Source organism: Phaethon lepturus, unplaced genomic scaffold, assembly GCF_000687285.1.
Source record: "Phaethon lepturus isolate BGI_N335 unplaced genomic scaffold, ASM68728v1 scaffold53538, whole genome shotgun sequence".
NCBI lineage: Eukaryota > Metazoa > Chordata > Aves > Phaethontiformes > Phaethontidae > Phaethon > Phaethon lepturus.
This window is the reverse complement of record NW_010560848.1, coordinates 2,282-30,121: the sequence shown is the minus strand read 5'-3', so window position 1 is coordinate 30,121 and position 27,840 is coordinate 2,282. Positions and strand designations below refer to the sequence as shown.

Below are 27,840 nucleotides of genomic sequence, written 5' to 3'. Positions count from 1 at the left end.
CCAGAACGTTACAAGTCTAAGAGCTCAGGACAAGAGCAGCAGAAATACATGCAACATGGTGACTGGTGAGTCTAGATTGTCCACATGCCGCAAGTTGTGTGTGTGTTTTCAGTAACCTCAGTCTAAGTTTTGAACTAACCGTATGTGCTCATGATGTTCAAAGACTTTCTTGAACTTATTTCCTAAAAAAAACGCTGTTGTGCTGAACAGGCAGGAATTACTGCCAGTTATCAGAGAAAGCTTATCACCTGGATGTTCTTCTTTTATTTTAAAATACAGTATTAAGAACATGCTGCCAAGATCTAGTGAGGATGGGTGTTTGCTGTTTCTAATGTGTGTCTACAGGATAAATGGAATGCATAAATTAATACGTGTTAATAACTAACAGTAAAAGTGGCGACTGCAGCAGCAAGCTGTGTATGTTGTTCTACAAAAATCTGTTGAATGCACATTTGAGCCTTAAAGAGGTTTTCTATCATAAATGCAGGTGGGTTTAGTTTTAATAAATAACATTTCTGGGAGTACAGCGTTACTTTTCTACTTCATCTAGACTTCATACCTGTACTGCTGCGTTGGGTTCTGTGAAGTGCAGTTTTGAGGAGTTCAATGCTTTTAGTTAAATAACACTAAGTAGCCTTCAAACTGACAGGAGCAACTCTGGGGGAAACTTAGTCCAGACTGCACTGTTACCTGCAGTGCCTTTAGCTCCTTTCTGATTGCCAGAGTTGGAGAGCTGTAGAAAAAATCAGTGAAGATCCTGCTGCTGTCCAGAGCAGGAACAAATAGTGTGTGGCACGGTGGGGCTCTGATCTGTGATTGGGACTTCAGGTGCTGTAGTGGCTCAGATGAGCATTTTGCTGCTTTAGGTGTTAGTGCCTCTCAGTGTAGTAACTTCAAGAAAATATAAAGAAAGTTTTTCTTTCCATGCTAGAAGAGAGGAGAAGAGAGCTTCCTTGTGATAGGGGAAGATTCACTAGTAGGGGAAGACTGGCCTAGTAGGGTCTTAATTTTTATGCTTGCCAAAGAGAACTAATTAAGATGGAGCAGCTGAGCAGGGTCAAGGATTTGTATCTAATGAATTCATGCTATGTTTGTTCTGCTTCCTGGTGGCTGGAAGAGGTAGGTGACAATTTGGTGGTGGACCTCTTCTTGATCTTTGAGCCTGCTGCTTATGCGTCTGGGTTTTTGGTGGCTTCTAGTCTCTGCTGCACAGGAGCACGGTGTACCTATGAGCAGCCCTTGACAGAAGGATAGGAGTTCCAGAAGTAAAAATGAGGGCTAACAGATAGCTGCTGTTGAAAACTGTGGCCTTGCTGACCTTCCCAAGCTCTTCCTTGACAAGATTAACAGAAGGTGAATAGCTATTCCCTGAGCTGTTCCAACATAATAAGCACCAATGCAGGAGCAAGGAAGAAGGCAGGACCTTTGCTGAGAGGTGAGCCCATCCTATTCAGCAGCAGCTAGCTGTCAAAGAGCGTATAGTCTCAAAGAGCACTTGTAGCGTTCGTGTCTGGGTTCTAGCATGGCATCCTTGAGGCTTATTCCTCAGAAGTCTTCCCTCTGAAAGCTGTGTCTGCTAGTACACCTCAGAGTGGACATGCAAAATGATTATGCATTTCTTAAAGCTTCACTGTAGTATTGAAGTCAAATATTTGCAAGTTCCAAATAGAAAATCTAGACAAGTTAATCGTGCAAAATCTGTTTTCCAGCTTCAGAGTATGTAACGGAGCCTCTTACAATTAGATGGAAGATGCATTCGAGTGTGCCTGATGTAGGTCCTGTCTGAGTCACTGAGGATGCATTAAAAAGATTGTTCTCTGTTTTCACCCTGGACATATGATCACCTGGGAAAGGGTTAATAATGTGTCCTGTAGAGGTGTAGAGTACCTGGGTGGCTCCTGGAGGAAACCTCACGCAGCAACTAAGTGAATAGTCTTACTGTCTCTATCACACAGAGATGGCTTGAAAATGTGTCAGATCAGAATCTCTGAAAGGCAGGAGAATTGTTTTACTGTCCAGCTGTGGGCTCTATGGGAGCTTCTGTATGCTGATTTTTACAGACACGTTGGATTTACTAAGTAAACACTGTTAGCTGGTCCTTTTTACTAAACATTGATGCATGTTTTAAGAATATTTTCTGTAGTAATCTCATACAGCAACAAACGTTGCTTCATAACTCCAGAAACTATAGATAGCAGCGCAAGTTGCCTCATGTGTGTTCCTCTTACCTTTGATATTCATTCTTTCTCCTGTGAGCCTGGTTCAATGCACTAGCCATGAACCTCCTCCATGTAAACAAAAACTTCTGTGTGTTTAGACTGCTGTGTCACGTAACGGTAAAGGGTGGTTAGAAGTTGTTCTAGCTCCCACTGATTTTGGTAGGAATTGGAGCTAGACTTGTGGAATACACTTGGGTACCACTGAGAGCTTAGAACTAACTTCCATTTTCACAAAGGCTGTTGCAGTCTTATGTTCAACCACATAATCCTGTCTTGGTTCCACTTTGTTAAATCATGGTAAAATGATATAAAAGGTTCTGCTTTTGTACGTATTCTCTTTAGAACTACAGTCATAAAGTACATATAGCGATGTTTGTCCCTTTTTCCTCCTTTCTGCAGCTTGATCTAGTAGTACTAGTCTCCTCTTCTAGTCCTAATCTTGTGCTGTTTCACATTTTTTCACAACTGTCTCAGTATCTGGTAGTGTTATAGCTCAAATATATTTATCCTTTATCAAGACTAATTAGTGCCTGAGAAACAACCTGTATACTTGCTGCAGAAACAATTTGTGGGTTTAAAGAAGATAAGTCAGTAAGAAAAGAATGCTGTCAGAGTATACCCTAGAGCTTTCTAATGCCCTCAGGTGGAGTCATCTTTTTCTGTTGTTTGGGTTTTTTTCCCCTTGCTTTCACTTCCTCCCTGATCATCTGATTTCTTTTTCTGTCTCTCTTATGCCTTCATACATGGCATGTTTCATGTCAACCTCTTCCTATATTAAAGGGACATCAAGAACTAATGCTGCTATTGCCTTTGTCATTTCCAGAGCTCTGCTTCTCCATGTGTGTAGCTGCCTATTTGAGGAATCGCTTGATTCCAGCACTCTCCTTTTGCTTGCTATGTTTGAATCGATAAGGCTGTCCTAGTCCTAACAGCAGTGGGCTGAATGCTGCATCTGATGCTCTTCCATTGTGCTTCCCATTAGCTGCCTAGAATAGAACTGCATGGCCTGATAAAACATACTGCTCAGTTCTCCCACCTCTGTGGCTGCAAAGCAGGGCCACAGATATTGATTTCTAAGCTTCTCTCACTAATAGTGCATTCTGTAAACGAATTGAAACGTGTGACTTGATTTCATCTGTTATGGGACTCGCCTGGTCTGGGTGAAGTACAATGCTACAAGATTTTACACGGCAGTGAGCTCTTTGAATAGTACTACAGTTACACTTGGTTATCGTTCAGACTTCCCTGAGCTGCTAAGGGTTAATCTGAGAAATGTGTAGTAGCACAAGATGCCTCATAAAACCAAAGCATCTGTCTCGGGCATCTGGCTGTGCATGTTTGCTAGTTTTCATACAGTATTCTGTATGAGAAATTACTGGAGTTGGGGATATCCTTGCACCAAAGGAGTGCTGTAGTTAAAATCTTAACTTTCTCTTTCCTTAAGGAACCCTAAGGACCTTGCAATATGAATAATTCTCTGGAGAACACCATTTCCTTTGAAGAATACATCCGTGTGAAGGCGCGAACGATCCCTCAGCACAGGATGAAGGAGTTTCTGGACTCCCTTGCTTCCAAGGGGCCGGAAGCTCTGCAGGAATTTCAGCAGACAGCCACCACCACAATGGTATATCAGCAGGGTGGCAACTGCATTTACACAGACAGCACAGAGGTGGCTGGGTCTTTGCTTGAACTTGCTTGTCCTGTGACAACCAGCGTCCAGCAGCAAACTCAGCCAGAGCAGCAGATACAGGGTCAGCAGCCCCAGCAAGTCCAGGTAAGGATCTTAAATCATCTCTAAATGTATATATGACTTGCTAACATGTGGAGTAGTGTTCAGAGCCAGCTACTGTCTAACCTGAAACCACAGGCAAGCACTTAAGAAGCAGGGCCAATTAACTTTATATAGAACAGCACTATTTCCCTTTCATTTAAGGAATTTGGTAGTAAATTTCTCTCTTGACTGTGCCTCCATTGAGCCCTGCTGTAGGAGTAGCAGCATACATAGCAATGTAGTGGTGTAACCTACTGGAGAAATGGTTGACAGTTCTGGCATGTGCACAGCTCCCCGAAGCCTTGCACTCTGTGTGAAGCTGCTATAAATACCACCCCCCTCTGCTGGTCTCTCTTTATCTGGTTGTTCAGGGTGTCTGTGGGATCTAACTTGCCTTCAGGTTTGGGGGTGGTTTTTTTTCTTCTTCTTCAGTGAAATCAATACTCTTTAAATGATTTTGCTTGAACATTCTAAAAGTTGTAGTTCTCTAACTGGCTTTTAAGTCAGGTGGAAATGCAGGGGAGTCAACTTATGTTATGAACCAGGGGAAAATACTGTTCACGAAAGGAACTCTAAAAGATACACATGTCAAGGTAGATTATCCTTTTGCATAGTGGAAGGGGTTGTCTTTTTTTTTTTTTAAATGGGTATCACAGTAATTTTTATTAAGTATTAAATGAGTAAATCCAGCACCAGAGGGGAAAACCCCCCAAACATATAATTTAGGATAACTGCTTCGATCCTCAAACACATTTTGTAATTTGAAGAGTTTATAGATGGCAGGGCATTTACTAAGGTTTTCTTATGATATGTCTCCAAACAGCTGAACTCTGTCTATGGCTGTAATTCTGATACACTTCAGATATGAATCTTTCTGCCTTCTGTAGCATGAATGTAAAGTTGTGAGCTCCCTTCTTTTGCAACAAATGTGGGTGTGGAGACACAAATGACTGGAGATAAGGTAGTGTGAACTTGCTACAGTGCAGTAGACTTGTGCTAATAGCTCACTTGTGTGCTTTTATCCTCCAGCAAAGACAAACTTGCCTCTTTCACTGGGTACTGAGTGAGTACTGAGAGTAACTTGTCTCCAATTACTCTCTATATTGAGTAAATGAATGCTTAACTGGGACTTCTGTAACCTGTTGCCCTACAGTAACTTGTGTCACAAGGCTTTTGAAGAATAAAAGCCTCTAGTCTCAGAGACATGACTTGGATCTCTGTGTGAGTCTATTAAAACTGGTCAACGATGCTTTTGGTTCTGCCAGCTAGCACATTTTTTGGAAGGAGCTTCATTCTTCAGTAGGAGAACTAGGAGGGTTTGCTGTTTTGGGTGCTTCAGCCCTGAAGATGTGGAAGGTCCCCAAACCAATTGTAAAAGTCAGAAGTTGTCTCTTCCCCCTAACCCCTTCCTCCCGCGCTGCTGCCTCATTTCAGAACTACTCAAAGTTCAGGCTTTACCCTTGCAAGTCTTCTCGTAACAGAGATAGGGAGGGAGGTCATATATCATATGCCCCAGAGAAAAATAATCTCCTGACCTTCTTGAAAATAACCATAGACTTGCTGCCAGAGACCTGTTCCTGTTTTTTAAACTGAATGGCTACACCCTGAATATGAAAAATACCTGATGAAAGTGAAGATTTCAGCAACTTTCCTAAAGAATGTTGTCTACTCTCTCCACCTTGTTTTTGATGTGACTTTGCTTTAAAATATCTGCTTTCACATCTATCATAATTAGTGTTTGTGTTACCTACCCTGCCGCTCACTTAGGATGTTACAAACCCCCAGAACACTTAGGTGGCACATCTGGTACTAGGTATGGCTGCAGCTTTTGTGCATCAGCAGTGCAACTGGATTCATATGTATCTGAGCAGCTAGCTCAGAATTACCTCGAAGTCTTTTTGCAAGGATGGGGTGGAGATGAATGTCTTTACACCTTTGCAAGAGTGTTTTTTCTGTCTTCCAACGTTTCTTATCGAGATGTGATTTATGTTAAACCCATTATTTAGTGTTCACCTCTCAAGACTGTGACTGGCAGCAGTAGCAGAGCACGGTGTCTGAACAAAGCTGAATTTTGTGGCTCTGGGAGTGACAGTGTTCCACTAGAGCAGTGCATCTGATTCAACTGGCTCACTTTGCTAAAATACTGCTTGTGTTGTATTATGAGACATTTTGGTCATCTGTTGAAGCCTCTTAGCTTTTGCTCAAACTTATGTCATCCCAGTACTTGACTTGATAATCTGTTTAGATCTTGCTAATCCAATTGCAAATCAGTGGAAGACCCTTTGAATGACTACGTCTGGCACTGTGACAGTGGTGCTGAAGGTGACTAAAAATATGGCCAATCAGATGACCTCATGGTTGCAAGTGCTGATGACAACCTTATGATTGTAAAGATAGACGGTGCTCAGGTTTCATCCTAGATTTTATTTGCTGTGAACAACAAAAGACAGTACGTGACTGCTTGCTGCTTTTATTTTTCCTGGCAAAATAAATTTCCTTTTTGAAGAAATTGCCACCTTAGGGTTTTCTTGCCTAAAATGTTCAATAAACTGTTGCTAAATGTTTATTTGAAAGGCTGTGCAGATGCAACTGTTGGGTTTTATACTAGTCAGTGCTACAGTACGAGTGTCTGTGAGCTCCTTCCATGCCCACTATCACAGTGCTGCCATTAGCGACCTTGAAGAGTTTAGTATGACACATTGTCATACCCTGTGCTGCATCAGGGGGTGGCTGGGAAGGGCTATGTTTTGCTCCAGTCAAGTAAGTGTTTTATCAGCTCTGCCTTTGGTGAGATTGTTGCTGCTTGGTCTGGTGCATTGAGGCCATCGAATTGATGATGCCAGCGAGGTGTTAGCACTGACTTGCTTACTGAATATTGTATTTTTGCAGAGGTCAGTGAAACTCTTGCGCCCCTCTTCCTCTTCTGCAAGAAGATTTAACTGAAAGAATATCAGAGGACAGAAAGTATCTTTGCTTAGGATACATACTGTACATGTGGGGAATATTCTCATTTTCAGCTTTTTATTAAGACAGGCTCTGATGGCTAAATGGTCAGAGCTTCTTGGACAGGGCTTGAGGGGAGGATGCTACACGTGAGCAAGGTTGCAGAACTATATAGGGAATGGATAAATGCCTGTGTAAAATGGCTTTCAGTTAAGACTTGTGCCTTTCTGATTGCTCAGTTCCTTATGTATTTACTGTTCAGCTTTTTCAGTCTTCCCCCAGTCTATTCTGACTTAAGACCATTATAGGAAGCTGGGTGTTACTAATGACATAAGGCAGGGGAAGATGCCGTTAAGTAGTTCAGAAGAGAATCTTATCTCTGGCTCTACACAGAATACATCTTTCTTTCACTTCTGATGGGTGCAGCTTCCCCCTGCCCCAGTCCTGGTTCTGAAGTTTAGCCTGAAGGTAGGGCTCCTATTCGCTTACCTTTGAAAAGCATCCCAAGGAGATACTAGTGTAGCAGCAAGTAGTAATCAGCATTTGCTAGGACTGAGTGTGCCATTTCAAAGAATGGTTATAGTCAAGAGTGGTGTTTTCAAGGTAGCACCTTCTTGGATATGGAAGTAGGTTTGTCTTTGAGAGGTAAGCTGTTTTGTTTTCCCTGGTTCACGTGTTTAACTGAATTAGGCCTAAATCCTGCCTCAGTGACAACATAATCTTGATAATTGTAACTGTTCAAACACATGCAAGGCTTAATTTGGCCCATGGAATTCTCTCTCTGATGTTGATGAATGAGCAGAGGAAAAACCTGGAGTGAGAATTTGTCTGGCAGTTGTTCTGAAAAGCTGACTTGTACACTCCCTGTTGACCTTGTTTACTTAGCTAGATAGCAAAGGACTTCCTGTAAAGTAGTTGAATAACAAGTTCCAACATTTCCTGCTACTAGTGATCAGTCTTTTCACCTACTCTGTACTTCAGATCTGTTTTGTACTTGTATGTATGCTTTCTGGTGTAACATTAGGAGGAACTCTATTACAATGTTAGTTTTTAATGCTGGAGTTACTTTAGCTTAGGACTGTTACGGAGGGAAGTGTATTTTAAGTCATCTTTCCTTAAATTGGCGCTAAAAAATAATAATGAGATTTCTCTTCTCCTACTTGCACTAACTTTTTGTCCAAGTGTTTGGCTTCTGTCAGCTTGCTCAGGTGTGGAAGTCTGAGGTGCACTACTTCTGGGGAGGATTTGGAGCATACTTTCTGCAGCAGGTTTGCCACCTGCCCTCACTTACCTCTTGTAGGTTGGGAGCCTCTCATCTGGGATTCCCTTCAGATGAAACTAAGCCCTAAGATGCAGTCTTGTTGTGTCTAGGTGTTTGTCTAGCTTGGCTAGTGGGCGAGACTAGACCTAAGTTTGAAATAGTCTTCTGGAAGGTATAGTGTGGGCATGTTAGTAGGTCTTCAGCCTTTCTCTGAAGGTCTGCTCTTGGTGTATTGTACTACTTGCTAGTGTAAATGTGGCTTCAGAAACCAAGATGTGTTTGTGAAAAGAGGTGTTTAAGAGCATATCAGGTGCTCTAGGGCAAGCTAGATATCAGAAAATCCATGCAAGAAAGAGCTGGCATGCGTGCTCTTTTGGAGTTAGGTTTTAGGAAATTTTAGGTAATCCAGTTAGTCCACAGATGAGATTTTCTTTGCTTGGGAATTCTTTCAACTTTGTTGTTTCAGAACTGCAGTTGTGCAGTCTGATTCCTTGCTTTGCAGAGAATTTGCACGGGGCAGGTATGTTACAAATCCTACTTGAAAGTTTGTCGGAGTTAGTCTCTCAACCATGAGGAAAAAAAAAAAACCCACAACTTCTGGAAACCAGACTTCAGCTGTTCTCATGCTCGTGGAGTTATTTGTTTTCTCTTTGAATGTGTTCAGTTCTAGACAGAGTATGTTTTTGAGATCAATGTGACAGAAGATTTCGTTTAAGGGAATCTTAAAAATTTAGTTCTGCCCTCCTGTTACGATGCAGGGCTGACTTCTAATGCTTTTGATTCTCTAGTAGCTAGTACTTGGTCCAGCTTCTAGTTATTTTATGGTAAAAAGGCATTTCTCTGTGCGATGGTAGCCTGCTGGGAAGTGATTCTTTTCATGCTGTTAGATCCAAACTTCTGGCAATAAGCAGTTTTTCCATACTGGTAACTTGGCATGTTCCTCTCTTGTACCAGTATAACCCAGGAATTCCCAGCATAACATGTTCTTGCTTTAATCTTCAGCATAAGGTGAAGATTTAAAGTCCTCCCTGTTGGTCTTGGCCTGTATATTTAAAGCATACTTCTTTGTACAGAGCCTTTTTAAAAATAAGTCCACCACTGATGTTCAGTGTAATTCTTTGTCCTTTTTTTCCTCAGTTAGACAATGAGGTCAACAAGAAGCTCTGATCTCAGGCTGTGTTGAAGTCTGTAAATCTGAAATGAATGCTTGTAGTACTCCTGGGTACAACCTATTTGAAAATGGGGAGGAATCTACTGCAAAATACAGTTGTTAAAAATTGGTATGTAATTCACAAGGGATGCATAATGCGTGGTAGGTAGAGCTCCAATATTCTTTTACATAGGAGCAGTCTGTAGTCAGAAGCATGATGTCTGCGGTTTACAGCATGGAGAACTTCCGGTGATTCTGGAGTCTGACCTCTTCATCTGGTTTGGGTCTGGACTCATTCTTTGGGTGTTAACAATAACACTGTGTGAACTTTAAAGCAGTAGCAAGACAACCTAGTTGTAGGAGTGAGGATTTAGTCCTGTGGGAGTATTGTAGGGCCTCAGGTCATGATTGCTTATCTGCTGAAAGTGATGGATGTTGCCCATGACTTTCAGAGACACTAGGCTCAGGCTCTAAAATGGTTAGTGGTTCAAAGCTGCACCAGGGGAGGTTTAAACTGGACATTAGGAAGCATTTCTTTACTGAGAGGGTGGTCAAACACTGGAACAGGTTTCCTAGAGAGGTGGTCAATGCCCCAAGCCTGGAAGTGTTTAAGAGGCATTTGCACAATGCCCTTAATAACCTGCTTTAGCTTATGGTCAGCGATGAAGTGATCAAGAGGTGGACTAGATGATCATTGTAGGTCCCTTCTGACTGAAATATTCTATTCTATAAAAGCAGAAGGAAGAAAATGCTGCCTTGTTGGGCCTGTTCTTAGACCATGCCTCTTCTGCTGACAGTGCCTCTTGCTTAAACCTATTCCATTACCTTTCTAATTGCACTAATGTGATAAAATTGTTTCAGCACAGGAGCAGAACTTCAATTCTTACTGCTAGCAAAAAATAACATAGTCTTCACTTTGTATATGTTACAACTGTAACAGGATTTGTAATGTAAAATTTTGTATGGAAAGAAGGTAGAGGTACTTTTTAAGGTGTTCTCAGTCAACTTGTGCAGATTCTGAAAACACACTGCAGAAGAATAGGATAAATGACACGTTTACCTCTTTCTGTGACGTGATTTTGAATCCTAAGAAATAAAGCAAATGTTTCTTGTGTGAAACTGAAAATATATCAGTGCAGTAATGCATTTTAGTTTGTCCAGTCTTGGGCCTTTGCCTTGCAGGTAATCTTTTGAACAAGGACTTAAATTAATACTACAGGCTATGTTAGCGGTTTTTCAAGTCGTCTATTTTGGAGAATACTTGCCTTAGAGGGGTAATTGAAACTGGCTTTCTTAAACCAAACTCTTAACTGTGATCTGTTCTTGGGCCTGTTTGCCCTAGGCAGTACTCATGGTGTAGGGCAGTATGATAAGAGTATCAAATAGAACTGAAGAAGCATCCCATAGGTGACTTCATCTTTTTCAATTAACTGCCTGATCAAATCACTCATTGATGCAGCTTTTTAAACTGTCATGCTGACACAAGGTCATATGTTTCTTGTTACCTTGCAGGAAACTATTATAGAAAGTCCATGTCATCTGGATTACAGCATACTGCATATAGCTCCCAGTAGGAACCTGTAAAATTTCCTATACTTCCAGGAAATAGAATGAGTTCTTAACAGGAGGTCACTTACAAAACTGGTCTGCAAATGGTGTGTTTTGCTACTCTACTTTTTTCCTTAGCAACTCTTAATTGGCTGCAAATGAATTCTTAACATTTTTTAAGACTTCTTACGGGTGATGTTGTGAAGTGAGATTTCGTGTATCCGCACAATGCAGACCTGTGCGGTCGTTCTTTTTGGTATCATCAAGCTAGGTACCATGGCGTCTCTGTGCAAATGCCATGTTAGTTTGACTCAAAGTGAGGTAGAAAAAGGTGAGAGAGCATTAGTTTTGCAACTATATAAATCTGTGTTGGCTTCAAACTTCATACGGCCCTCATAGGTACCAATGATAAAGTTTTGCATCTCTCAGTTGGATTTGAAAGGAGAGTTTGAGTAATTAATTCCCTCCCCTAAGAAGAGAGTGGGGGAGATGGAGCCTGGAGAAGCAGATGGTTATGGGAACCTGGGATATCACTTCTAGGACAAGGCAAATGTGACAAAGTGGCTGTGTAAATGTGAGGGACAAAGTGGACAGGGAGAGCAGACCTCACTTGGTGTCCTGGGAGTGAAGATACCAGCTGGGTTGTGTTTGAAGCCTGGAATGTGAAGTTGTTGAGACTTGAACTTTGAGGGGGGCTACCTCTGACTCCTAGCTTTGTCTGCTCCTAGACTGCTGCTAGATAGCGTGACAAATCTTGGACAAATGAGCACGGATGTGAGAGGGTGTGATTTATTTTTTCCCCTAAAGTAAAAGGAGCTGTGTTGGATCCAAGTCTTAATGTATTTTCTCCATGTTATTCAGCGTTGTTTAAGTGCATGAGCTAGAAAATACAACTGAGTAATTTGGACAGTAAATGGTGTAAGTAAATAATGAAAAAAGAATTGGTTTTAATTATCACCACTAAAGAAGTACTTCTGAAGTTTAAAAAACAAATGCTGCAGTGTTGCCTCTTAGTGCATGACAAAGATTCAGGTTGAACTTGGAACTTTGTGTTGACACCCGGTTGTATAGTGTTACTATTAGCGAGTGGTTTCAAAATAATATTTCTGTGCTTTATGTGGAAAGAGCCAAGTGCTGGTTTCAGCTTACTCATATTTCTTACTGCCTGTCACTGGCAAGTGATCCCGCGGCCACTTTGGGGACTGGGGTTGAAAGAAGTAAAACAATCTTTAGAGCATAGTAAGAATGAGGCAAGCTCCTGCATTTTGTATAGCAAGACAAACTTAATATTGGAATTGTAATGTACGTGACCTTATAAAGTCTTGCTATTGCAAGGCCTATGCTGAAATAACATTTTAGCAATGCAAATAGCTCTGAAGACTGTTCTGTCTTCCAAGGATGCAATCTGTTGGCTTGAGCCCACAGAGCTTTGAGGATGGAGATGCAGCTCACGTGCTGTTCTGTCTGTGCTGAGAAGTGTGGTCATGTGCAACACTGAGCAAACACATCATCTCCTGTATTGCTGTTATCAACCAGGTGCTTCCAGAGTAACTTGGTTTCATTTTCCTGAGATTTTTACTAATGGATTAATATATGGAATCATAAAACTGAGCATAAAAGACCTGGAGCATAGACCTCCAGTGATGGACCATCTCTGCTGGTGGCTTCCCATATTGAATTGCTGACACTTGCTGATCTCTAACTGCTGAATTGGTGTTGTTGCAGGTTCAGGTCCAGGTCCAGCAGTCACCGCAGCAGGTCTCCGCCCAGCAGCTCTCTCCACAGCTCACTGTCCATCAGGCTGCAGAGCAACCAATACAGGTCCAAGTGCAGATCCAAGGCCAGGCGCAGCAGCAGGCATCCCAGACAATACAGAGTCAATCTCTTCAGAGCCCCAGCCCATCTCAGCTGCAGGCAGCTCAAATCCAAGTGCAGCATGTGCAGACTGCCCAACAGATCCAGGCTGCGGAGATACAGGAGGAACACATACAACACCAGCAGATCCAGGCCCAGCTTGTGGCAGGACAGGCCATTACTGGTGGCCAGCAGATACAGATCCAAACAGTTGGGGCACTGTCACCTCCACCTTCTCAACAAGGCTCTCCCCGAGAAGGAGAGCGGCGGATCAGCACTGCTAGTGTCCTTCAGCCAGTGAAGAAACGTAAAGTGGATATGCCTATCACTGTATCGTATGCTATTTCAGGGCAGCCAGTTGCCACAGTGCTGGCCATTCCTCAGGGCCAGCAGCAAAGTTATGTCTCTTTAAGGCCAGACTTGTTAACAGTGGACAGTGCTCACCTTTACAGTGCCACTGGGACCATTACTAGCCCCACTGGAGAGACTTGGACCATCCCTGTTTACTCTGCTCAGCCCCGTGGTGACCTTCAGCAGCAAAATATAACCCACATTGCCATCCCTCAGGAGGCCTACAATGCCGTCCACGTCAGTGGCTCGCCAACGACACTGGCTACCGTGAAGCTGGAAGACGACAAGGATAAGATGGTGGGAAGTACTTCAGTAGTGAAGAACTCTCATGAGGAAGTCGTGCAGACTCTTGCTAATTCACTCTTGCCAGCGCAGTTTATGAATGGCAACATCCACATTCCAGTGGCAGTGCAGGCTGTGGCAGGGACATACCAGAATACAGCACAGACAGTGCACATATGGGACCCGCAACAGCAACAGCAGCAGCCCACACCCCAAGAGCAGGGGCAGCAGCAGCAGCAGCTACAAGTCACTTGCTCAGTAAGTAAAATCTGCTTCTCCATCTCAGTCCATGATTAACAGCTCGCAAATGTTGTTGAGAGGGAGGATGTCAGCAGACAACTGGTATCTAGGAAGCAGAGATGTGTCTGTCCCAGTAGCCTGGGCATGACGTGGGACATTTGACTCCTGATAGGTGTAGGACTGTGATGTGTTAATGTTGGTACATAATTATAGGATTCAAGACTTCCCAAAATAAAGTCCAGTCTTGACCTTCGTAGTGTAAATTAATAGATACTTGTAGCGTAAATTAATAGATGCATACTCATTGCTAGTGTCTTCATAACAGGTATTCCAAGGTCTGCAGTCTTCTTCTAAGCTGTTCTAGAGGTTGCAGTGGACAGGCAGGGATGATTGCAGTGAAGTGCAGCATGCAAATATACTAGTCACTTAGTTATCAGTTACTTTGTGTTATGCAGCACATCAAGTCCACAGCAGATCCAATGTCTGGGTAAAATGTTGAAATCTGACTAGTTGTGAGCAAACTTCATGGATCAGGTGTTACCCATCTGTAACAACATTTTCAGCTTCTGATAAGTGCCTGGTGTGCAAGAGCACAGTAATGAGCAGTGGCAAGTAAGGATCTCTTCATAGTGCTTGGCAAACATGGCAGCCAAATTTGTTGCTGTTTTTTTTAAAGGCTTTGTTGCTAACTTTAAGCCATAGATTATTTTGAATTAGCTTTTAAAACTTGAATAACTAGGGCTATTAATGGCTGCTCTTATATGTGCAAATGGATGTAACTTATCTTTTATTACCAGAAAGTGAAAAGTGATTGATCTGTCAGAACCTGTTTTTGCTGAATGGAATGAGGGCAAAAATACCCAAGTCAGTTAGCATGAGTGTTGTTATAAATTCTTTCCAGTTTATAAATAACACTGTTGGCTCTCTATATGCCCTCCACTGCATCAGTAAGCACTGAGACTAGGGGGATTACTTTCTGTAGTCATGTGTGATTGTTTCTGAGTTGATCGTGGGCTATAGTCTTCACTTGAAAGGGTTACCTACATCTCTACATAACTTTGAGGTGCTGGATGCCTTCTTTTATAAAGCTGTACTTTCAGCTACAGCTTATGGGTCTTGTAATGCATGGGGTTTTGTTTGGTTGGGGTTTTTTTATTTTGTCATGGTCAAAGAGACTTCTGTAGCTCCTCTTTTCCCTGTATTGGTACTTCAGAGATCACTTCATCACTTTCAGCTGCTTGAACAAACTAAGTCGATAGAATTTTTTGCCCTTCTGCTAAACAGGATTTTTAGACTTATTCTAGGGTCTTTTAAGAGCATAAGCCACATTCTTGGGATCCTTTCTGAGGTATTAGCTCCGTAATTTATTTAATGGTTACTTGTAAAGCTTCTGCTAACACTGTGTATTCCTGTGCACAGTGGTCTGCAGTTCTTGGGTATCAGACTGTGCTCTGGCATACTGGGTGTTGCATAAGCCCCTAAATACGGAGGCAAGTCCAGGAGGGATGCATTCTTCCTCTAAGAGGGCAGTAAAGCTACCATAGATGAACATCAAACATTTGGGGGTTGTCCCTCTCACAGCTGTGAGACTGAGAAGGAATTTGCTTGCTTGCGCCACACTGTCCTCTAGCCTTGTGCTGCTGTGGGATCCAGGCAAATTGCAGGTATTTTGCCGTATTCATGGAAAATCTAGTCAGTTAAGAAGCAACTGGTCGGTTCAGTGAATTAACTCCAGCCTATGTGCCTGCCTTTGCACTGGACAAGGTGTCTGTGAGGTCAGGGCAGAAGATTGCCCCTTAGGTTGGACTGATGGAGGTGATTGACTCTGGAAAGCTTTCTGTGCTCTGGAGGAGAATGGAGGCTCAATCCTAGCTCCTGCAAAGGCAAGGTGTCAGTTCACCCGTGGACCGCTGTCCTCTTTAAGGCAGAGGCTTTCTTCACAACCTAAACTTTGTTGCCAATCTGCTTTGATAAAAGCTGGGCCCTTTCAGTCATAGTCTCCTTCTGCAGCTGTGGTAGACGCTGCTGGTGATGCAAAGGCTGATAAGCAAAGAGCTATGAAGAGCTCATGCGAGAAAATGAAAAACAACCAGGGGCAATCAGAAAGCTCCAGTCTGAGGCTTGTGCAGGCTTTGCCTCTTCATCCGTGCTTTTGTTATAAGTACGGTATAGGTATCACTAAAGTCTCTATGCCTTTTTCAGTATGGTCTCTACTACTGTCAGAGTGACTTTTACTGACAGTATCAAAGGAAAAGTTACTTCATTATAACAAAGCCTTGCTTTTTGGGGTGTCTCTTAAGGAGAAAGCAAAACCATTTTGATGTAAGATTTGCTATTTCTGTGGCATTCAATGAGAATTTGACTAAGGGCTGTAAAGCTTCAAGTTAATCTCTTTAATTGAGGTAGCCATGAGACTTTCTGTGGCATGGGATTGAGAAGCCGTAGTGAAGAATGCAGAGTGTAGCTGGAGGGCTCACTGCTCTTTCTGGATAGGTGCCATTGCTTGCCTGTAAAATAAGTTTCAGTTTGAGGTAGTAATTCTTGGTGACTTAAGGTCCTGCTGCAAAGTAAATTTCCAAAGGGTCTGGAGACCCTTTAGGCCTATAGTAGGTCATATAGTAGCTCTTAACAGAATAGTAGTTAGTCCTCATTATCAGTATTAGGTAGTTTGAGAGCATTGCATTGCAACTGAATTAATGTTTTGATGCTGGTGTTCTGGTCTGTTATTACTTTATAACTCTTACATATGAATTAATCTTATCGGTTGTTGATGATGAGAACAGAGCGTATCTATTCTGTCTGCCTGTTACGTACTGGATAATAGAGAGCCTGCCCTCAATGGGTAAGAGTGGGGAGGGATGCTAGCAGAGTACAACACTCGATCGTACCCAGAACCTTGCTTAGGGCAGTCTAGATTTGGAGCAGCAGTGGTTAGTAAAGCTGATGGCATGTTGCTTTTCCTCCCTGCCATGGGCTGGAGGTTGCTCTAGCTGCTGTGTCTCAAGGCCATCTCTGTGAAGGGCCTTGGGTCACTCTTGTTGTAGTAAGATGATGGACTTTTAGTGGTGGTTCAGAGTGGCAAGCCAGCTGAAGCCAAAATGCATTGGAGAAAATAAGGCTTCAGAATCAACAGTGATCTGTTTCAGTGTTTGAGGGGAGACCAGAAATCTGTTGCTGAGAGGACTTTAGCCCTAGGAAGATCCTTGCCTTTGAACTTACTGGCTAGCTGCTTAATGGTACTGCAGCAAGAATGGCTTGTGGCTGATAGGTCTACTGTGATCTTCTAAATGCATCAAACTGCAAGTTGTGTGTATTTGCTAAAGGGGTTATAGATATGTCCATTCAAACGAAAAGTGTTCTTGGAGAGGTGAATATTCTTTCATGAGCAGCAATTCAGGTTAGACAGCAAAAGTTGCATTCCTTGGATTAATTTCTTGTTGGAAATGAGTGCTGTGAAAGGCTGATATCCTAGGGCTAGAGGTGTTGCAGCATTACTTGTTTTTTTGTTGAACTGTTGCATATCGAAGTGTATATATAAACTGAAATGTCTTCTTTCATAGGCTCAAACTGTTCAGGTTGCTGAAGTTGAACCACAGCCGCAGCCGCAGACTTCACCTGAACTTCTACTTCCAAACTCTCTGAAGCCAGAAGAAGGGCTTGAAGTGTGGAAAAGCTGGGCACAGACCAAGAATGCAGAGCTGGAAAAAGAGGCCCAAAATAGGCTAGCACCTATTGGAAGTATGTGTCATGACAACACAGCCTTTCTTTCCTTTCAAGTAGGATTAGGAGTGACTAAAACGTTAGCTGTTTACCGCTCTGGAAAACACCTTTGTTTAACCAGTGATTGTTTTTAAATTTAAACTTTGATTTACTCTGCAGTACTAATTACGGCAAACTCCCACTGCCAGAGGACATGTACCAAGGGAGATATTAGCTCTATGCTGAGCCAACTTGAGCACCTAGGCTGGTAGCAGTAGAAAAGGGCACTGTGTGTGATGTGTGGATGAGTAAAATGGCTGTGAATGCCAGCCGAGCTGGTAGAGCAGTCATGGAGTTGCTGTTTTCCTATTGCTGCAGGGCAGCATTTCATTGCAGACGTGGTAGAAGGCGGCAATAGTCATGCAGTTGGCAGGGCAGAGATTCTTCCGTGCTTACCTTCTGGTAGATCTTTAGATTAAATCATGACAACAACCTAAGATCTTGATTTATTTCAGCTTGCTTTCTTATACTGGAAGAATGAGGTAGTAGTGAGTTTGCCAGGTAGAATGGCAAGGCTGGAGATGTGGGAAATCGTTCCTGAAAGATTGGGAAATAATATGGCCGTGTTTTGTTTTTCTAGGGCGTCAGCTGCTGAGGTTTCAGGAAGATCTCATCTCTTCAGCTGTGGCTGAGCTGAATTATGGTCTATGCTTAATGACACGAGAAGCTCGAAATGGTGATGGTGAACCCTATGATCCAGATGTGCTCTACTATATCTTCCTGTGTATTCAGAAGGTAGGGGGAGGACAGCTAATGTGCAGTAGAGCTGTGCATGTTGTCGGCATGTATAGGGAGGATTCTCTGTTGTAAAGATGGAGACTGTGGCTTCTAGTAAGCTTCCCAACAATTTTATAAGAAAGTCTTTTTGCTTTAAAAAAAAAAAAATCAGATTAACAGTAATTAGTGCACAGCAATGCTTTCACCTACTGAGTTAAGTTTGTGAAGAAGTGTTAATAACTGAGCTCAGTATCATGGTGAGAATAATAAATCCTTTTAGGGTTGTTTTTAGTGGGGGAGGGTTCAATGATGTTTGAGGAAGCTGTCAATGTCAAAACTTGATCTATTTGAAGCTTTAATGGGCAAGAACTTAGCTTTGTGTGGTGTGGGAAGTCTGAGCTGGTAATATTAGTGTGTTTTCTGGAAGAGCTGCAGGAACAGAGCTAAACTCTGATAGGAGAATTGAGCATCTCTCTCCTTAACCTGAAAAAGTAGTATCCAAAGGACAGTCATGTGAAATAACTTGCAGTGAATACACCTGAAATAGAAGGTGAAATCCAACCAGCTTTACTTTCTAAGATGGCTTTTCCTTTCTGTCTTAGCATTCCCGTTACAGTAACTGAGATTACCTGTACTGGCTTTGGTGCAAAGGTCCTCTCTCTTCTAAGTAGAATGTATTAGTCTTCAGTGCTATGCTGTAAAATGCTTGACTAACTGGGTACATGAGCTCTTAAGGTAAGGTCTGGTCTGAGGAATATACTCATTGCCACTGTACTGGACTGTGTGGTGAATCTCTTACAGTATCTCTTTGAAAATGGCCGAGTAGATGACATCTTCTCAGATCTCTACTATATTCGGTTCACTGAATGGCTGCATGAAGTTCTCAAGGACGTACAGCCCCGCGTTTCCCCTCTTGGTAAGAACTTTTGTTGAAGAACTTTAAAACTTCCGGAGTTTGGAATGTTTAAACTGAACTACAGCATGAGTGTAGTGTGACTAGAAACCCTTTTGGAGTACTTCATGACCCTAGGACAGCTCATACTAGTCAGGGAGAAAAATGTTGCGTCTGCAGTGAATGCTGGAGTTACTGCACATGTCAGGCTCTAGCCCTGATTGTTGTTGAGGATTATTTCTCTATCGCTTGTCACCCATCAGAAGGCACATTGTTGGGACTTTGTAGTGTCATGAGATTGGCTTACTTGGAAGCCAGCTGATCCTTGATCTGAATCAAGCTTCCTCATCTGAAGTACTAATACATCTTGCCTCTAATATGTGTTGTTACTTTGGGAGATAAATACAACACTGTCCTGTTGCCATGTAGCCAGATGGATACGGTCTGCAGGAGCAACTAAGTGTCCAAGAAAAAAAACAATGCACGATTAGAGCCTTGAATGCTGCAATTGGATGCAGTTCAACCCTGTGTTTAGAAGATAAAGGCAATAGGGGTGGGGGGAGTAGTTCCAGAAGAGACAGATTTTGAGAGTTTTGTATGAGAACTAGATTAAGAATTGCTTTTTCAGAGCACAGAAACCTGGTTTCTCATTATTTCATTCCCTTTGATCTGATCAGATGTCAATGAAGAAGCTATTGCTTATGCTTAGAAAAGTAGCTGATGTTACAGGCTAGATGGCTAAGTAGCACTGTGAGTTTTGGAATCCTTTTGTTTTCACTCTGTTTGATCTGTGCTTTGTCATTCCACAAGCCCTGGAGTTCATACTGCTGTCTGTTTTTCTGTTTATCTATGTATTTGGAGTATAGTATTTCTCTTCTACACAAAAGAAAAAAAAAATCTGAGAATCAAAGGATTACTCATGTGTCCAAATACATCACTTGGCACTGTGTGCTGACTAAAGCTGCGCACAGGGCCAAGAGCTGATTTGTTACACTGGCCTGCCTCCTCTCACATATTATTGGATTAGGAGCATCTGCATTGGAGTAGAGCCATTAATTAAAAGCTGTTTAAGTGCATATTTATTTCTCTCTGGGCTGGGATGTATAGGCATATTGCAGAAGGATACTCTCTGCAGCTAGAGGTTGATGTATGTATGCAAGTGTTTCCTAACTGCACCTGCTATTTAAAAAGTTTTTTGCGTAGTAGTGAATCTCAACATCAGCGAGGATCTCCTCCTCCTCCTTCCCTTAAGATTTATATGTTCTCCAATACTTACAGACTATAAAATGCTTCCTGTGTTCCTGCTGTGACTGTCTCCTGGCATGATGCTGACTTCTGGTTATTGCAGGTTATGTCCTCTCCAGTCATGTAACAGAAGAGATGCTGTGGGAGTGTAAGCAGCTAGGAGCTCACTCTCCTTCCACCTTGCTCACTACACTGATGTTTTTTAATACAAAGTAAGTACTTAGGTCTTGGGGAACTTGGGGAACAAAAGAACTTCAAACGCCTTGACAGGGTTGGTAGGGAACTGCTGCACTGGATTAGGGCAAAATCATAAATTTCAAATGTTTGCACACAGAGCCCTCTTGCAGCCCTATCGGGCAAAGATGATGCAGTACAACAAAGAAGTGAGCTAGCAGAAGGGAAACTGAACTTGTGGCTGTTGCATGCTTTGCTGCTGGAACAGTCTTTAACTTGGTGTTGGTTTGAGCTTCAGCTGGCTCATGATGAGTAAAGAAAACTGCCTTGCTGTATCCTTTACTTGCCTCTGACTGTCCTGTGTTCTCTTGCTGCTCAGATACTTCCTGTTGAAAACAGTAGACCAGCACATGAAACTGGCCTTCTCCAAGGTGTTGAGGCAGACCAAGAAGAACCCTTCTAATCCCAAGGATAAAAGCACGAGTATCCGCTATCAGAAGGCTCTTGCCATACACCAGACAGGACAGAAAGGTAGTGTCTGGAAGTTCTCTTTGGGAATATTTACTTACTGGGCTTGAAGGAAGTGGATGAACCTGGAGATGTCTGCAGGTAGGGCCACGAGAAGCCAAGGTTCTGCCAATTACTTTCAGCTTAGCAGCGTGAGTTTTCTGTGCCTTCTTCCTGAGAGAGCATAGTACCTTCTAATAATAAGCCTGGGGACATGCTTTACCTGAGACATATAGGACTCATCAAGAGCTAAGGATAACTTTTTTGTTACTTTTGTTTTTTATGGGCAAAGCAGCTATGGAGTGTAAGGGGTTATGAACAGAGGGAGAAACTTCTTTGCGAGGGCTTCTTTTGTCTTGACTCATGTGAACCCTTATAGAATCTATATGTAAATACAATCTGTTGTCTTAAAAGCACAGACTTAGGACTTAGCTGAGGCATTGCAGTCTTAGTAGTGAGATTTCTCTCATTTTGGGCACAGATAGAGGAGAAGTGGAAAGGATGTGGATGGGTTGTGGTCTTCAGTAGCCTTGGGATAAAGCAAGGTCTCCATATAATGCTTTGAGCATTTATAACCAGGTGCCTCTGCCTTGGAACAGCCATATGTCTCTTACCAGTTCTTGCATGGTGACAAGGTGCTTCAGAGTGCTGAGGCTGTATGGCACTGCTCAATTTGCCATGCTTGTACAGAGTGTCTGACAGACTTCTGGGGGGCTGGTTTGTAGTTACAGATGACATGTATGCAGAACAGACTGAGAATCCGGAGAACCCCCTGAGGTGTCCGATAAAGCTGTATGACTTCTACCTCTTCAAATGGTGAGAGCTCTTGTTCCTGTGTTTGGTTGCTTGTCTTCTGTGACTGCTAAGCTGCATCTTGTGGCTGTCCTAGCTTTCGGGGATGTGTTTTATTGCTGGCACAGTTTCTACATTGGCATAATTTTGCTTCATTGGGGAGGGATGTTGATGTGAGAGGGTGGCATTTACTCTGATGGCACATAAGTTGAACTTCTGTGGTATTTAAGAGACAAATCCTGATTTGTGAACTGGCTGCTCTTAATCTCATACTCACTCTGGAGGTTTGTTGTGTTGGCATGAGCTCGCTGTTCTGCCTGTGACTTGCAAGCAAGTCATCTGGAAGCATCCACTACTTGAGATGAGATTAGGGTCTTATTCAAATTGGCTTCTGAACAAAAATGAGGACTTGCTATGGAGACTGGAGGGAGCCTCAAAGGACTTGCCTCTAAATTATTATGATTCTAATAATTATTATAAATGTTTGTCTGCACAGAGATGAGTCTGCAGCTAGCCTGGATGTGAAAATACCCCATCCTTATTTCACTCGGAAAGACCCCTAAAGCCATGTGTGCGTTATACTTACCGATGTGAAATGAAAATTACTTTCTTGTAGTTGTCACCATAGCTTTTTAACCTTGGCATGGCCTAAAAGCTTTTGGACCACTGTTGCCTCTAGGTGTAACTCTGTACCTTCATGTCTCACCAGCCAGATGTTCACTGTCAGGATTTGTGAAGCCTGGGGTGAGGACAGTGGTGGTCTCTCCCTCTCAGGACATTGTTAGTCTGGTTATTTCTGATCTTCCTCACGCAGCCCCCAGAGTGTGAAAGGCCGGAATGACACGTTTTACTTGACACCGGAGCCAGTGGTGGCCCCCAACAGCCCTATCTGGTATTCCATCCAGCCGATCAGCAGAGAGCAGATGGAGCAGATGCTCACCCGGATCCTGGTGATACGAGAGATTCAGGAAGCTATTGCCGTGGCTAATGCCAGCACCATGCACTAAGGCATCCTTCTTGGCTCAGAAGGGGTGGGCGGGGTGACGGGGGAGGGACAAGCAAAGATAAATTGTACAGACTTTTACACTAAAGGAGATGCCTAAGTTTTTGGTTTTTTATTGGTGTAGTTATGAAGCCCTTTTAGGCTTCTTCTCTTTAAAAGAATCTAAAGGAAAACCTACCCATTGTGTATCCTACCCAACACACCAAACTGTTGGAACCATTGGAGGCTGCATATCCCCTGCGAGCTGGGATCTGTGGAAAGCTGCTGGTTGACTCTGTTTTTTTTTATGATGTAGAAAACATGAACTACAGGATTGGCCTGGATGGCTGGGGCCTCCGTCTCCTTGGAGCACGTGCAGCCTAGAGGGCACAGAATGATGGATGGACCTGCTCAGCCAGTGGAGGAGAGGCAGGCATCTTCTTTTCTTGTGCTTGGACGTTAATTTGCTGTTATCTTGGAAGGAAGAGGAGAGAGTGAACTGCAATTGTGATTTATACAAAAAAAAAAAAACCCCAAACCAACGATTTCTATTCAGACCTTTAAGTGACATTTTTAGATGTTAAAAGTACAAACTTTACCACACTCTTCTTTTTTTGGCCTAACATTGAGGCCTTAAATCTTGAGGCTCCTGTGCCTGATGGAATTCTTGTAACATACACTTGTGTATCATATAAAGATACCACCCTGTTTCTCTTATGTATTCTTACTCTAGTTGTTTATTAAGAATGACGAGCACGTCTTTTCAACATGCCATTGAACAATGTGTCTTTATTTGGGGAAGAGTGAGCTGTGAGGGTGGGGGGGATCATTATACAAGGATCAGCATGCAAACTGGTTGTTTTCATCCCTGTTTGTGCTTTCCAGCTTGATTCGGCTGGACTTCTTTCACCCCTACAAATTAGGAAGGTGGAAGGGAATTAACTCCTGTTGAAGGACCTGAATGTCTGCTTGCTGATGGAAGCTCAGTATCAGGCTAGGAATGTGGGATCTGTAAGACCAGATCAGGCTGTCAGTCTGTCCTAATGTTCTGTGGCCAGCCTGTGAGGCTTCACCCCTAGGCAAATCCCCCTCTCCCCACCTTTACAAAGGCATCTCACCAACAGCATGATGGAGGGGTGTTGGAGGGAAAAGGCCTTCCAGGAGCAGCACATGGCTTACTCCTGCCTTTTCACAGATTTTAACACATCTGTGTAGCTTCTGGCATCTTTCATGATCATAAACCCCAGCCCTGTAGCCTTGCCTTGCTGCATCTTAAATGGTTGCTGTATTTTATGTCATTAATGAGTAGTCTGCTCTTTTGAAGTCAGTGGGTAGCCAACTGTGCTTGAAATGGGAGATCACTCTAGCCAGGCTTGTTATCTGTGCCACCAGCTTCTTGGATGCAGAGAGATGACTCTTCTTCTTGAACTTGTCTTCCCTGCTTCTCCATCTTGTGTCCCTTCCCTGTTCCAAAATATATAGATATATATTTAAATATATATTCCAGTAAAAGAACTTAAACTTGTGTACAGGCAAGAAATTTTTCTGAAGCTTCTGTTGACCAGCACCTGTCTGTATTGAGAAGGAAGGTCTACCCTCTCAGTTGTGCACTATAAATCTGCACATAGGATGAGAGTAGCCATAATGTTACCTGCTTTTGTGCTCTTGATCAGTGTTGAGGTGTGCGGGCTTAGAGAGACTTCAAGCTTCTGATGCTTCATATTGACGTTGGTGTTCATGAGAAAGCAGATGTGCTTGAGTCAGTTGTCAGTATGAGGAGTTTGTTCCCTGTATACGACCCCGTGCTCGAATAAGTGTAGAGAGTTGAAGTAGCAACATGCTGTTGTTTACCAATACCTGTACTCTAAAGTAAACTCTTAGCTCAGTGCCTGCCCTCAGAGTTATGCCAGGGGAAAATAGCCTGGCGTTGGTGCCCAGATCCCAGTTGGGTAAGTTGGGAAGATGGTGCCTGGGTGGTGTGTAGTGCTGGCAATACATACCCTCAGCTCAGTTCAGCTGTTGGGAGCCAGCAGTTGCCTCCTGGTTAGGGTGGCTATCGGGGTCACTAATACTGCTTCAGCTGTCAGAAGCCTGTAATCACTTCACCATACCTTAGTGACTGGAATGTCCACCTCTGGCCCTAATTTAAGTATTTAAGGACATTGTTAGGGGCAAACTCCCACTGTTTCAAACAGCTGGATGTGCTTGTTGCTCAGGGTGCCCAACAGGCCTGCACAGAGTGGATTTCCCATTCTTTTGGGCAGTTTGTCCTGTCTTCTGAACAGAGTTGCAAAGATGTGAGAGAAACTGCAGACACCTGTGCTCAAGTCCCAGTGTGTACCCTGCAATACTGCATGGGAAGCTAGCTCCAGCATGCCTGCACCTCAGCATGAGCCTGCTGCTTTCTCTGTCTCCATGAGAAATACAGTGAGTGTTGAAATCATCTGCCAGATACCCAGTGTACAAGTTGCTTCATTAGGTGCCCTTCAGAGTAGCCTCTTGCCCTAAAAATTGCCAGAAGCTGGAATAACTTGATGGAATATTAGGGCAGTTCCACATTAGGGGTGAGCAGTTACTTCAGCTGAGCTTTCTGGGGAAACAGAATTCTATATTACCTTAAAATTTTAGATTGTGCACTTCCCTTACTACCCTTAACTGTAGGGTGATCTGAAATCTTTCTAGGGGAAGAATTCTCCTTGATCTTGAAGTATACCATTTAAGAGCAGGGAACTTGGCACATGGTGGGCTGTGGAGATCTCCTGATGATTGGTTTTGTCCTGACAGACAAAAATGTTTCCATTATTTTCTCATTATTCAGACGTACATAGGAGAGGGATTTGCTGATGTGGAGGTGGACTGCCGTAATGTTCTGTACTGTCTCATCAGAATGTCCACTGTGTTAACTTCATTCCCTATTTTTAGAGACAATCGATATACTGTGACTTAAGGATTGTTCTCCTGGATCTGGCTTCTAGTCTGGCTCTCTGGAGCTAGTTTAAAAGGTACAGTATTTCTAGAATGGAAATACTATGTTCTTTGATAGTGAAGAACATGATCTGCTCCCTTGTAGGGGCTCGTAGGAAGATGTGCACAGAGCAGCACAGACAAGTGCTGTGGCTTAGGGTTGCTATTCAAGTTCTGGGAAATGTTCCCAGTCAAACATGTAAAATAGCTTTTTAACACTTTCCTATAACCAGCTTGACTGCTGCTTAAAGGGCATTCCCCCTTGGCTCCAAGAGTGCCAAACTGCTAGCTCCTGTATGTGTGTATATATTAAACAAGAACTCTCCATGCCCTATGCCTTGTATGAGACAGGCTGAAAATGCACCGATCTCTAAATAAAGCTGAGAAATCGAGCTAGAGACCCTGCGTTGTTGGTTTTGAACCGTGCTCATCTTGTCTCTGTGGTATGAAAGGAACCATAGAAAGCAGAGCATGACTGACTTGTAAAGCACCTCCTGTTCTGACATGAGACTCGTGTATTGTCCTATCTCTTGACACTAATAGTATTGCTTTCCTAAGGAAACTTGTAGCCTCTTACACACTTGTCCACAGCACCATTACATTTTTTTTTTTCATTTACTTTCAAGAGTTCAAGCATTTCCTCTAAAAATGGTCATGGCTGAAGCAGTGGAGAGCAGACTAGGAAGTGGTTCTTCACTCCTGTCTGGAATGCTGAGTAAAGGGAACAGTCTAAGTAACTTTACAGGGCTCTCATCTGTTGGCTGCTTCACCCCTAGAGATCTCCTGGATTTTAGGTGGGAGACAAGGTCTGAAGTAGTTCCTGAACTGTTCTGCCTTGGACCAATGAGAAAAGACTTTATCTGATCCCTAGATAAGAATCCTCTTCTGCACTGCTGCTCCTAGGGCAGAAATTAAGTCAGTCTTGTTCTCAGCTGCATCAGGGCTACTGTCTGCCTTGCTGTATGCAGAATGGATTAGGCCATCTTCAAGCCTCCTACGCTGTCATAAGAACAGATCCAAAAGTGGTAGAAGATAGCCCTCTGAGCATACGTGGGGTGGAGGACTTGATACTGTAGTTGCTCATCCTCCTGCTGGTCTGAATGCTGCTAGACACTGACTGAGTCTGCATAGTCCAACCAAACTGCATTCTCATTCAAGTTTAATAGTGACTTACTTGCAATTAGTGTTTAGACTCTTAAATCACTGTTCAATTGGGGTATAAACTGTCTTCCACCCTATACGGGGCTTTTCTCACCATCTTGCTGGAGCTGCTTCTCTCAAATACTACAGGGAACTGTACCTTATCCTGGTGTTTCAGCCTGTTGTTTCACTGGTGCCAATGCGTGGGAAAGCCCTTCTCAGCTCGAGCATCTTCCTACCTTAAAGGAGCATCTCAAATCTTCTTCCAGAAGTCTCACTGACATGCTGCCCTAAAATCTCTGACGCAATTGCTATGTCCCTTACTTGTCAGTCCCCTTTGTTGTGTGGCTGAAGCTCAGCTCTTGGCACTGCAGTCACTTTCCCTGTATAACCTTGTGCATGGCAGCCACACTTGCCTGCTTCTCCGTTCTTGTTTGAGCCCATCAGAAGGGGGAGGCAGATGGAACCCACCTACAGCAGCAATAAACTGCGTCTAGAACTTGAGAGGGAACTGCAGGAGAGAACGAGGTGGAGGGGGTGTCTCAGAAAGGCAGGGTCCTGTCGCAGCCCAGAGCCTCGCTTGATAATGAGTGTGCAGCCTATATGCAAAATACGTCTTGTCTGTCCCTCCCGTGTTGACCCTGGTCTAAACAGCACATGTGATTGGCATCCTGCAAAGTGACCTTCAGAACTCTCCAGTAGCTTTGCCCCGTGAGTAACTCACACTACAAATCATTTTAAAGAGATGCACTCAACTATTTTTTTAATTTAATTTTACTCTTATATTCTCTGCTCTTTGTAATCTGCTTGGAAATAAAATGTTTTTCCCTGCAGCCTTTGTTGTAGTCTGTTTGAGAACCATTAAACTTTGTCTGGTGTTTCTATTGGAACAGATGCCAATGTGCCTGTTTACTGCTGTGCCCATGCTGTAGCGCAACAGCTGAGATCTGTGTGTGCCTCCCAGATAGGCTTGGAAAACCTTTGTTAGCCCTGTCCTTGTTTAAAATAAAGGGTAGAGAGACCTGTTAAACTGATCTTGGTCTGGCATG

At 43.1% G+C, this 27,840-nt stretch overlaps 1 protein-coding gene across 1 annotated transcript; it reads left to right on the top strand.

The window, feature by feature from the left end:
- On the top strand, positions 1–23,456 carry QRICH1 (glutamine-rich 1). The gene is made up of 10 exons (XM_010293782.1): positions 1–65; positions 3,664–3,993; positions 12,618–13,637; positions 17,180–17,357; positions 17,959–18,113; positions 18,897–19,011; positions 20,336–20,444; positions 20,786–20,937; positions 21,639–21,729; positions 22,520–23,456. The coding sequence occupies exons 2-10, from the start codon at positions 3,685–3,687 to the stop codon at positions 22,710–22,712; spliced, it is 2,322 nt and encodes a 773-aa protein (XP_010292084.1). The 5' UTR covers positions 1–65; positions 3,664–3,684; the 3' UTR covers positions 22,713–23,456.
- The last annotated feature ends 4,384 nt before the right edge of the window (positions 23,457–27,840 follow it).

Coding starts and splice junctions, on each gene's coding strand:
- QRICH1 (XM_010293782.1), top strand. CDS start 3,685: ATGAATAATTCTCTGGAGAACACCATTTCCTTTGAAGAATACATCCGT. Junction 17,358..17,958: donor TAGGCTAGCACCTATTGGAA/GTATGTGTCATG, acceptor TTGTTTTTCTAG/GGCGTCAGCTGCTGAGGTTT. Junction 19,012..20,335: donor GCCCCGCGTTTCCCCTCTTG/GTAAGAACTTTT, acceptor TGGTTATTGCAG/GTTATGTCCTCTCCAGTCAT.